The sequence below is a fragment of the Notothenia coriiceps genome, unplaced genomic scaffold, assembly GCF_000735185.1.
Source record: "Notothenia coriiceps isolate Sejong01 unplaced genomic scaffold, NC01 NC01_scaffold00027632, whole genome shotgun sequence".
Classification (NCBI taxonomy): Eukaryota; Metazoa; Chordata; class Actinopteri; order Perciformes; family Nototheniidae; genus Notothenia; species Notothenia coriiceps.
The window spans coordinates 15,595-26,504 of NW_011360333.1; the positions used below are offsets into that span (position 1 = coordinate 15,595).

The 10,910-nt window shown below is 39.5% G+C and overlaps 2 protein-coding genes across 2 annotated transcripts; both read right to left on the reverse strand.

Moving 5' to 3' along the window:
* Positions 1-3,034: 3,034 nt before the first annotated feature.
* On the reverse strand, positions 3,035-6,349 carry ttc4 (tetratricopeptide repeat domain 4). Its single transcript, XM_010785376.1, has 9 exons — positions 6,074-6,349; positions 5,794-5,911; positions 5,516-5,677; positions 4,837-4,914; positions 4,616-4,740; positions 4,446-4,532; positions 4,048-4,283; positions 3,801-3,885; positions 3,035-3,163 (listed from the first exon to the last, which is right to left on the reverse strand). Exons 1-9 carry the CDS (start codon positions 6,176-6,178, stop codon positions 3,050-3,052), a joined length of 1,110 nt encoding a protein of 369 aa, XP_010783678.1. The 5' UTR covers positions 6,179-6,349; the 3' UTR covers positions 3,035-3,049.
* A 559-nt stretch (positions 6,350-6,908) lies between these two features.
* Positions 6,909-10,282, reverse strand: pars2 (prolyl-tRNA synthetase 2, mitochondrial). The gene is made up of 4 exons (XM_010785377.1): positions 10,100-10,282; positions 8,715-9,042; positions 7,900-8,145; positions 6,909-7,822 (listed from the first exon to the last, which is right to left on the reverse strand). The coding sequence occupies exons 2-4, from the start codon at positions 9,024-9,026 to the stop codon at positions 6,941-6,943; spliced, it is 1,440 nt and encodes a 479-aa protein (XP_010783679.1). The 5' UTR covers positions 9,027-9,042; positions 10,100-10,282; the 3' UTR covers positions 6,909-6,940.
* Between the last annotated feature and the right edge of the window lie 628 nt (positions 10,283-10,910).

The following is a 10,910-nucleotide window of genomic DNA, read 5'->3' on the forward strand; positions in this document are numbered from 1 at the left end:
AGTCCGCCACAAAAGTGATGAGTGCCCCGTCTCCCTGCTTGAATTCGACTGATATCAAATCTCTCTCAATGTCCGCCTCCAAAACCTCCTCGGTCACCAGCCCGTCAGCCAGGGCAGGGGTTGAATGTCTTATTGTACACACCTTTATGAAGATCTAACTGAAGTGCAGTTTAAGACATTTGTTGAATGGGGATGCCCAGCTGCCATAATCAACAACAAAGGGTTTGGATCAAAATTCAGCCTGAGAGAAATACATATACTGTATGTGTGGTTTATAATATCTTTAATATTACCAAGTCAAAGCAACGTTCCTGGTGGTTAAGATGCAAATATAATAGTATTTATAATAAAAAATGGTGAATGTTTTATCAAGGAAACTAAACAGAGCATTTCTGGTATTCAAATTATATCATTAATAAGAATTAAGATTAATTTTGTCAAAATATGTTCTATGAATGATTTAACTGAAGTATCATTCTTAAAACTCACTTCATTGTGAAACTAAACTTATAGTTAGTTTTGTTATTGTACTGACTTTTGAAATCACATCTATATATTTTTTAATTGCATTTCAAACCTTGAAATAAGTATTTATAACAGTAAAAATGTTATATTTACTCTAAAATCCAAACAGGCAAGTTAGTTGTTTGCAGATAAGATCCACCCTAATGGGATTCTGAACGAGACAAGCAGTCGCCCATTTCTCTTAGAACCAAATCTTACAACAAGAGCCTGGAGTTAAATGGATGGAACAGGAACAATCCTAATTGGCTGTGTGTGTGTGTGTGTGTGTGCGTGCGTGCGTGTCTTTAATCGATCTGTAACCTGCGACCTGAGAAATTCTGTTTGCTGTGTGAGCTGGCCATCAGGTGTCTGTGTGTCATTGACTCACATAAAATGCTATAAAGCCAGTTAGAGTGCACTAAAACAGATTGCAGTACAGTATAATGTCAACAAAAGGTAAAGATTACATGATTGTAATTGTAGTATGTTCAATAAAAACGATCTACCAAAGCTCAAAACTCTAAAAGTTGAATGTATTCTTCACTTTGTCTTTAATTATCATAGCATACTCGTTTTATTTCAAATAACATTAATAATGCAATCGCATATTATTTCCTCAGTTTGACCTTATTGCCCTCTTCCATACAACTGTCTGTCTAAAGCTGATTTGTGACGGCGAATTTTGTTTTGGGTTTGAAATTTGACAGCCATTTGCTCTGGATTGAACTGCGTCCTCTGGGGTTTCAGTTTCATCATTTCCACAAATCTGTTGTTATTTTCAATACCTCTGTGCCACCTTGCCCCGGAATAATTTGTCTAGTGGCATACCTTTATGATGTGCCAGGCACCAGTGGATTCAAATTAGTGAGTCATTGTATTATTACACTTCATACTGGATTTCAGTCCAATATTTATTTCATTGAACGTTTTAAATTAAGAATTGAATTTATTTTCAATAGCTTCCATGTCATGTGACACAGTGGCTCTAAATCAATGCAGCCTCATATAGCTAGACTTGACAAGAAGGAGAAACCTATTTATTATGTTTTCTTGTCATATATGAATATTTGTATCATTGTGGATGAGCAATAAAGGGACCTACGTATACCTTCAGTTTAAAATCAGTAAGTAAGTAAGTAAAACTCTATTTATATAGCACCCTTCTCAACACTAAGTGCTTTACATACAATACACAATACACAATACAACTATCAAATGTAGAACAAAATGCATAAAACACAGCAAGTAAAAGATAGGATAAAACACAAATGAAAAACAGCTACAAACTCACCTCCTCCGACGCCCCAAAAGCCTGTCGGAAAAGGTGAGTCTTTAGCTGCCCCTTAAAAATCTCTATTGAGACAGAGGCTCTCAGTTTCCGGGGGACGTGTATTCCAAAGCCTGGGGCCACCGGCTCAAAGGCACGGTCCCCCTTAGTTTTTAGCCTGGTTCGGGGCACCCTTAAGAGGCCTTGCTTGGAGGACCTCAGGGCCCGGGTTGTCCTGTGAGGGTGGATAAGGTCGTTAATGTAGGCTGGGGCTTGGCCAAGGACAGATATGTGTAAACAAATAGGCTACCTTAAATTGGGTTCTGAGATGGAGAGGGAGCCAGTGCAGGGCAGAAAGGATCGGACTGATGTGTTGTGTCTGCCAAGGCACACNTCCTCTTGCTATTTTCAGTTGATAAATACTTGTGTAAAGTTTGTGAAGGCAGGAGGAAAAAAGCTTCCGCGATCACCGTCTCCTCTGTTCCTCCAAACCCCGCCCCCTCCCTAAATATAATGAGTGACAGGCTGATAGTAACCTGATAGAATAGAAACGTTATTATTCACTTAATCACTGATTGAGATGATAAAGCTAACTTAATCTCATACATTCATGGGATTTATGTAACAGTAAAACAGAGAATAAGTGTGCACCCACATGCACTATTTTTGTTTGGATATGCTGTTGTATATACTCCTGTTGTCTGCTGTGTGTGTTCAGACCATAGGTTCAGACTCAAGTCATGTTTGTGAGGCCACATTCAGGACCTTCAGTTTCCTTTTTTTTAACAGAAGACCATTGCTAGAAGCTGCAGCTAGACTGCAGAAGCATTAGTTTTTTGTTTTTGGGGATGGAACAATTTCACACAGATATAGGGAGGCTAGGCCTATACAATTGATTTATTATGGTTTATAATTTCATGTCAAGACGAAGAAAAAGAAGAAGATGGCTGAACTGTTCAGTGTCAATCCTGTGGAGATGGAGATGGAGGTTATAAATCTCCAAAATCATGTTCAGCTTAAGTCTCAGCAAAACTCACAACATTTCTGGAGCCTTGTAGACCCAAAAAACTATAAGACTTATAGTTTTTTGGGTCTACAAGGCTCCAGAAATGTTGTGAGTTTTGCTGAGACTTAAGCTGAACATGATTTTGGAGATTTATAACCTCCATCTCCATNTTTGTAGCAAGCAGCAAAATAATTGTAACATGACGTGTTTGAGTTAATTTGCCTACTTAATATCGCACGTCCTAAAACAAAAATTTCGTGCAGCCCTAACACCTAATGAGAAACAGACTTCATATGGACGCACCTTTTATGCTGCAACACCTTTAAAAGTAAAGTCTCCGGTTTCACTTGGTAGAGAGTGTCCTTGACCTCATCTTCAAAGTACAGCTAGAGAGGGGGGGGGGGGGGTTAAAAATGCATTATTATTATTTCATCTAGAGATACTACTGACTTCTTTTCAGTATTGAAATCTAACCCTGTAGTCTTGATTACTTGTATTCATCAGAAAACAGTAATGGACATAATACTAGTAACATCATAGTATGAAATGTTCTGTTTTAAGGTTCATGTCACACATTTTTGCAAGTGTTTGAACTTGGCTGCTATAATAAGTCTATAATAAACTGCGTCGTCAAAAATGCCCATATTTAATACACAATTTCTAATCACAAAGCCATCAGAGTATAAATCATGCATTCTGTTATGACAAACATTCGCTCTGGTTTTAAAATTGTAGATTTAATTTTTTACAAACAGTTTAATAATTTCTTTATGATTTCCCTATTGGACAACTACATCATATTTCTTTAAAAAAAATAGTGGCATTATGTAGGAAATCAGTGTCACTTAAAATAGTAAAAATGACAATATGTTGACTTTTTGAGAGTGGTATTGTCAAATATTCATGAGATCTATTGTGGTGAAGAAGAAAATCCCCCAAATGATATTCTAAGTGCTTTCAGCTTAATCTACTTTCTATAGGTGTGACTGATAACATTCATGCAATAAAGGAAAACACACAAACCTGCAGATTCTGTGGATGGTATTTTCTGTCTGCGTCCCAAGGTGGGAGTTCTTCTCCAAACATGAGCGCCAGATGATTAACGAAACTGAACAAGACAAGTAGAACACAGTTATATTGTAGCATTCTTACAGACACTACCAACAGATTAAACGTTACTAAGGTGAAATGGGGAAAGGTTGACATGTAGAGTATCCCACAGAAGTGCGACAAAACAAGATAAATTCAGGACGAGACAAAAAACATTTACCAGTCGTTCTCGCAGAAAGCAGAGATGAAATCAGTCTGCTGGTGTTCAGGATAGAGGAAGAGAACAGGCCAGTGCAGAATGTGCTGCTCGTCCAGGAACACCCGAGCTCCCGTGGCCTCCTGAGAGCTGAGGCAGTCCAGGCTCAGCTGAGACAACGCTGCCGAGGAGCTTTCTTCCTCGCCGTCTGACTCACGATGAAGAGGCTTGCTGGTCTGGAAGAGCTTGATGCCACGATCCTGCACAAAGCACACAAAGAAAATGGGAAAACTGGCGTACAGATATAGAAAAGGCTCAGATTTTACGTTTCAGATATCAAATAATTTTCGCATACATATTACAAAGTCCAATAGGCTAGATGCTTAACTGAGAACAAGTTTGAGTTTAAATGGTATGCTTACCGTAATAGCAGCCAGAAGAGCTTCTTTCTCACCATGCAGCTTTTTTTCTCTGATCTTAGCCTTCCTGGCATCTCTCTCTGCTGCTCTCTGTTTAAAAAAAACAGGGCTTTACGCTTGAGTGGTACTAAATCTTCCACTCCAAAATCCCTTGAACTCATCAGTGACTGTACCTTATGTTTATCTGCTGTAGCTCTCAGCTCCTGCAGCTTCTTGTCAGTGGGATGGACCTTGAGCCCCTCATCACACCACTGAACGCCCTCTGCAAAGCTACGCAGCTCTATACAACTCTGAGCCCCTGCAGAAACACACACGATGTACACAGATGTCCTTATTTTATACATTGATATGCTTAAGCACCATTAATGCAAGAAGATAAGCTAATATCCCACACCTCTGATCAAGGCTTTTAGGTGGTCTGGTTTGATCTTCTTTGCAGCTGCAGCATCGTTCAATGCAGAGCGCATGTTACCTGGGGGGGGAGAGGAAAAATACAGAAAGAGTGAGACGGAAATTAATAAAGAAACACATGCAGATTTTAACACGCTGAACAAGGTAAACATAAATATTTGGCTACTATACAAAGATTTATATGTCAATCTATACAATGACATATGTAACCGTGGGGACACTAGTTGTAAGGGTCTGGCTTATACATGACATGAGATGATAAATGTGATAGGTTGCTTGCTTTACATGAGGACGGTGAATATGATTTTATGTTAAGAGTATGCAGTGGAGTATGCAACATATATTTACATGTTTCCGGCGAACAGTGTGAATTTACAGTATACAAATACACAAGTTACTGGAAAAGTGGGTGTTTGGTGTAACAGGGTTATTGTTTCTAATACTTGATGGCTGATGTTTAGTGTAAATCACATTTAAACAACTTATTTTATATCTTTGATTCTACATTTAGATTGTTGAAGGGAGCCTGAGAACCACAACATTAATTATCAATGACTGCTTTATTGTTAATGTTGCACATACAAATCCTGATGCTAGTTATAAATTATATTTCTGTATCCTATTATTGAATGTATTTGTGTGGCATGTAAAGAGCTCCTTACCCAGGTGGAAGTGTGCTGCCGCCCTGTTGGTGAGGAGGACAGTGTTGATGTTCTGGTCGCCACACTTCTTATTTAAACCTGCTGTGTAGGACAGTATGGCCTTCTTGTAGTTCTTTTCCTTGAAAAACTCATTCCCCTCATCTTTCAGGTTAGCTGCTTGCTCTGACAATAATGAGGGAAATGAAAGGAATCAATAACAGTTTCTGAAATCTACAAAAGCTGTTTTTTAAAGAAGGACAGCGAACACAGGATATAAAAGGGGCTTGTGGTCCACCTACCTTCTGGGGGGGCATCTTCATCATGGATCATGGCCTGCAGACAGGCTAGTTCTGGGTATGATTGTGAGTCGATCTCTTCAGGGGCTTTTTTCATGAACATAGGTATTTTATCAAACTCCTAAATGAGATGTAAAGAAACAGAGAGCTCACTGTGGATGGACAACATATGTACCTGTGAGTTAGCATGCTAGCCCACAACAATAACATTCAAGTTAACATATTGTAACTTAGAAATAACTTCCTTCTCTTATCTTGGCAACTGATAGTTTCTAATGCTTACCTCTTCCCAGTTTTCTTTACTAAAGGCATTTTTATATGTGGTTGTCTTGAATTTCTCCATGAACTCGTCCATGCCATCGTCGCTGTCATCCTGAGGGGCCGCCATGTTTGTATCAATGTGCGTTGAAAGCCTTGAAGCCTGTTCCCCTGTTTATAAATATGCTGTCAACTATGACAAGTGACTACTGCCAACAGCACACTAGCTGTAACAATGTTAAATCTTCAAGAAAGTTGCCCAGCTCCTTGTTTACGCATGTGCAGTAGCGGTACTACTTGCATACAGATCCGTGCGGAAACACACCATGGATACATTAGTTCCGTTGCGGCCTGACCAAAAAACGATATTAAAAATGTAAGAGCAATACAAAGGTAATGTTTCTACCTTGAGTATTTCATGTTACGCTGTATTATTGTTCATCTCAAACACATTTGTTAAGGGAATACAAATGTAATGCTACATAATTAACATAACAGCTATATGAGCCTTGCACTACTTTTCATCACAATTATTTGAGTTGCAACTGCAAGCACTGAGTTGTAATGTATGTTACAGATGCAAATCTATATTAAGACACAACAGCAAATCATTATTTATGTTCACCTCATGTATTATTTTAAAGATTGGACAATTGATTTTGGCATTCCTAACTTTAATGTATGTACAGTATGATCCTCAAAGAAAATGTTATTACATAAGGCAAAGTCAACCAGGATGTTTGTTAAAGATTTGTATATCTTTAAAATAATTTCCCCTTCTTAATAAAAAAACTTTAATAAAGAAATATAAGGGTTTTATCTTCTCTCTGATTGCATCACGCACAAAGTACACACAAACATAAAATACAACTTTTATTTCCACAGTTGTTATTCATACAGTTTCCACTCTTCCTAATAGATCTAAGAGTCCATCTTTACTGAGAAACAATGTCTCACCTGTCAGTTGACAGATAACCTCAAACCTGGGTGTTTCCTCCAGGGCTCCCTGTCCCACCACAATCACATACGGGTAGCCGAGTCTGCTGGCATCCTTCAGCCTTTTCCCAATGGTCATCTGGGTACGGTCATCAAAAACAACTTCCCCTCTCAAACGAGGCAGAGTCTCTCCCAACGTGTGAACCAGTTCCTCAGCTAAGACTGCCGCCCCGTCCATCTTACTGCCCTTCTTTGGGGGCACAACACAGACCTGGTAGGGGGCGAGAACGCCAGGCCAGCGGATCCCCTCTTCTGTCGACAATACCTCAATGGCTGCCGCGAGAATACGGGTCACCCCAAGACCATAGCAGCCCATCTCTGCAATACAAGGCTTGTTCTGGGCACTGCTGAAGGTGGCATTGAATATATTAGAATACTTTTTACCCAGGTAAAAGGTGTGGCCGACCTCTACACCCTTTGATTCTTCCAGCTTGCCAGTTTTGCAGTTAGGGCAGTCACTTGTGTCTGGTAACAGGGTCTCTACATTAGCAGAGAAGGAGCAGTTCCCACAGACCAGAATCCGGTCCTCACCGATGTCTGCTGGCAGCTGGAACTCGTGGGAGAGTTTACCACCAATGTTGCCCGTGTCTGCCTGCACCTGAACGCAGCGCAGACCGAGCCGGGCAAAGAGCCTGGTGTATGCCTGGGACACAGATTCATAGGTCTCGTAAGCTGCTTCTTCACTCACATCAAATGAGTACATGTCCTTCATGTAGAACTCCCGCCCTCGAAGCAGACCAAACTTAGGCTTTGGTTCATCTCTGAATTTACGGGTGATCTAAAAAAAAGAAAGAGGTAAGATCAAATTGTAGTTTTATCAGCAAATGCACTGGTGCCAACAGGAATAAACGGTACCTGATAAAGGAGCAGAGGGAGCTGTCTGTAGGAGAGAGTCGCCTGGTGAGCCACCAGAGTGGTCACTGCCTCCTCGTGTGTGGGGCCCAGGCAGTAGTCGGCTCCATGGCGGTCTTTCAGACGGAACAGCTCCTTTCCCATCAAGTCCCAGCGCTCACTGGTTTTCCAGAGATCAGCTGAGCACAAACTGGGCATGTCCAGCTTCTGCCCACCAATCCCCTGCATCTCTTGGTCAATAACTCTCACCTGTTGATTCAAGATAACAGTTACTGCATGTTCGGGGGGGGGGTGGAATTTACATTTATATATTCCTCCACAATATTGCCACCCTAATACACTTTGCTGTAATCTTTCCTTTTTCTGTAATAATGTTTTTAAAAATGCATCATCTACTCAGGTCTCAATGCAACCTTTGACTGTCAGACAGATTGTGCAACCTATAATCAAGAATTTGATCAAGATAAACATTTTTATTTTAGTTTGATACCCTTAGCTTCCCTAAAGTGGTTGCTGGGCTTTGCGATTAATTAAAAAAAAGCAATCTATAAAATGATGAGAGGAATAATATTAAAGAGCAGAATACCAGGTAAATAAATGAACCAATTTCAAAAATGAAAAGGTGATCCAAAAGTGAATCTAAATATGAATACAAATAAAAGAGTAACAACAATATACATCTGTGTGATTCAGTATGCTTTGAACTAGTGTATATTTTTATTATAGCAGGACGTAATCGACATTTCCTGTTCTTGTTTTCGAGCATGACACATGCCCACTTTACATGTATCATTTATTTTAAGAAAAACAAGTCTTACCAGCTTCTCCATGGAGCGGACGGTGGCAGGGAGGTAGTAGTAACAGCCGGGGTTGGAGGGATAGATGAGCCCGGCCTGCTGCATGAGCCTTTGACTCTTACACGTCATCTCCCCTTGCAGTCCCATGTCACGCAGGTTTGCGGGCTGGTAGAGGCGCGACACCAGGAGCATGGGTTTGTTTTTTCTGGAGTTGGTGGGGGCGGGAACAGCAGCTTGTTCAGCACACCCTGAATGTTTCCTCCGGGGTAGTACTATGGCTCTGTGGAGGCGCTGGAAGACTCTTGAGCGAATCTGATTCATAATGGGCTCCATGATAAATGCAGACCTACTGAAAAAGACAAATCAGTTGGAAAATAAATTAGTAAATTAGATAAAGGAGTAATGAGAATTATTGTGATCAGGATTTATTGTGTTATTTTACCAGGGAAAGTTGTCTGTTTGTTTGTACAAACAGACATTTGAGAAAAAGTCTTGTTCTTATAGATATTGTAATGATAATTTCCTTATTTCTGGCATTTAATTTGTTTTAGAAAAAACAGATTAATCCTAAAAAATAATCAACAGATGAGTCCTTATTGAAAATGATGTGTGTTGAAACCTCAATGAGTACATTCATTTAAGTGCTATAGTTATATACAATCCAGACGGTCAACTAAACTTTTCATCTTATTCTACTTTAGCATTTAATTTGAGAGGCATTCATAACATTGGTACTTTAACCGGTATGTAGTTTTGTACCGTTTTTTATTAAGTAATTTCACATAAGTATTATTCTTATCACCTTAACTAATAACAAGTTTACATTTACTAAAATGTTTACTTAAGGAAAGGATCGGAGTTCAGTGATGTACTGCACTTCAGTACAATTTCCATGTAGCCTACTTTACTGAGTATTTCTAGTTCATGCAGCCTTTTATTTACTTACTTCTACATTTCATCTTTAGTTACTAGTTATTTACAGGTTCAGATTAGTAATACACATTCTAATCAATAAATACGTTTAAATGTAAAACTACAATGATGTACTATTATGAATATAAATAACACTTAATTGTTCTCTTCGGTATTTCAACACACTGGTATTGCTACTTTTGCTTAACTCTGGCAGTACTCATTATCTAGGTACAATTGTGCATGCGCGTAACATGACAGTTGAATTCAAGGTCGTCAACTTCCCTACAGATGATCATTTCATTATTTTTACTAAGCCACAGGCATATAACGTAAATGCAGATGCTTGTTGTGAATGCTGATACCACTGACCCATATCCTAAGTGTGCACAGCAGACAGGGTACAGTCCTGTCCTGACGCTCTTTGGCTAGCTTTTATCATTAGCCTCCACATTTAGCACTTAACGACGGAGTCACAAGTAAACAAGACTTACCTTTGGATCAACAACCCATGTATGATTGTTCTTTATATACTACGAGAGAAAATAAGCAAAGAGTTTAATTTCTATGAAGTTGACAGACCACAAAATACTGAAGGTCCCTTCGCCATGCTGTCTTCTTCACTACTCCCCCGGAGGCTCGTCGCCTCGATGTTACATCCCCCCCTGCAGGCCGGGAGGAGCACCGACGGTTCAGTGGCTGGGATCTTTATACAGTCTATGGTTGGGATCCAGTAGAATATCATTTGTATCCCTCTAGTTCAGGTGTCTCCAACCTTTCTTCATCTGAGAGCCACTTTGAAAAAATGAAAGTGGCCAAGAGCTACTTGCATCACATCGCATACATTTATTCACATAGCACTCATCAGTTGAATTAAGCTACTTTTGTACACGTGTGAAATTGCAATACCCAAAGCTTATCAAACATCTTTACTTCACATCAAGGTCCAAGAAAACGACAATTTCTCATATATTATTGTGGCCCACATAGTAAGTAAAAATTTGAAATTCACATATATGTTTAACTTCTTATTAAGGCCCACATAATCTTAATCACCACCTTACAAGCATCTTATGGCACATGTGTAAAATAAGTGGCATTCACTCTTTTTTACAGGTAGTGAGATGACTGGCACTGCATGGATTCCACTAGATGTATGCTGGAGTGTACCCACTTAGGTTCACTCTAATAGAGTCATTTAAATGTTCATCAGTCAGTCTTGTTCTGTATTTAGATTTCATGACATTCATGTCAGAAAAAGCTGCTTCACAAAGGTATGTAGAGCCAAATAAAGCAGAAATTGTC

Bases quoted from the DNA above. Each gene is read 5' to 3' on its own strand.
- ttc4 (XM_010785376.1), bottom strand. From the start codon at position 6,178: ATGGCGGCCCCTCAGGATGACAGCGACGATGGCATGGACGAGTTCATG. The intron at 4,533-4,615 runs GTACAGTCACTG...TTTTTTAAACAG, and splicing joins CTACAGCAGATAAACATAAG to AGAGCAGCAGAGAGAGATGC. The intron at 3,886-4,047 runs GTAAATGTTTTT...TGTCTTGTTCAG, and splicing joins GCTTTCTGCGAGAACGACTG to TTTCGTTAATCATCTGGCGC.
- pars2 (XM_010785377.1), bottom strand. From the start codon at position 9,026: ATGGAGCCCATTATGAATCAGATTCGCTCAAGAGTCTTCCAGCGCCTC. The intron at 8,146-8,714 runs GTAAGACTTGTT...TTGAATCAACAG, and splicing joins TCCGCTCCATGGAGAAGCTG to GTGAGAGTTATTGACCAAGA. The intron at 7,823-7,899 runs GTACCGTTTATT...TCTTTTTTTTAG, and splicing joins TCCCTCTGCTCCTTTATCAG to ATCACCCGTAAATTCAGAGA.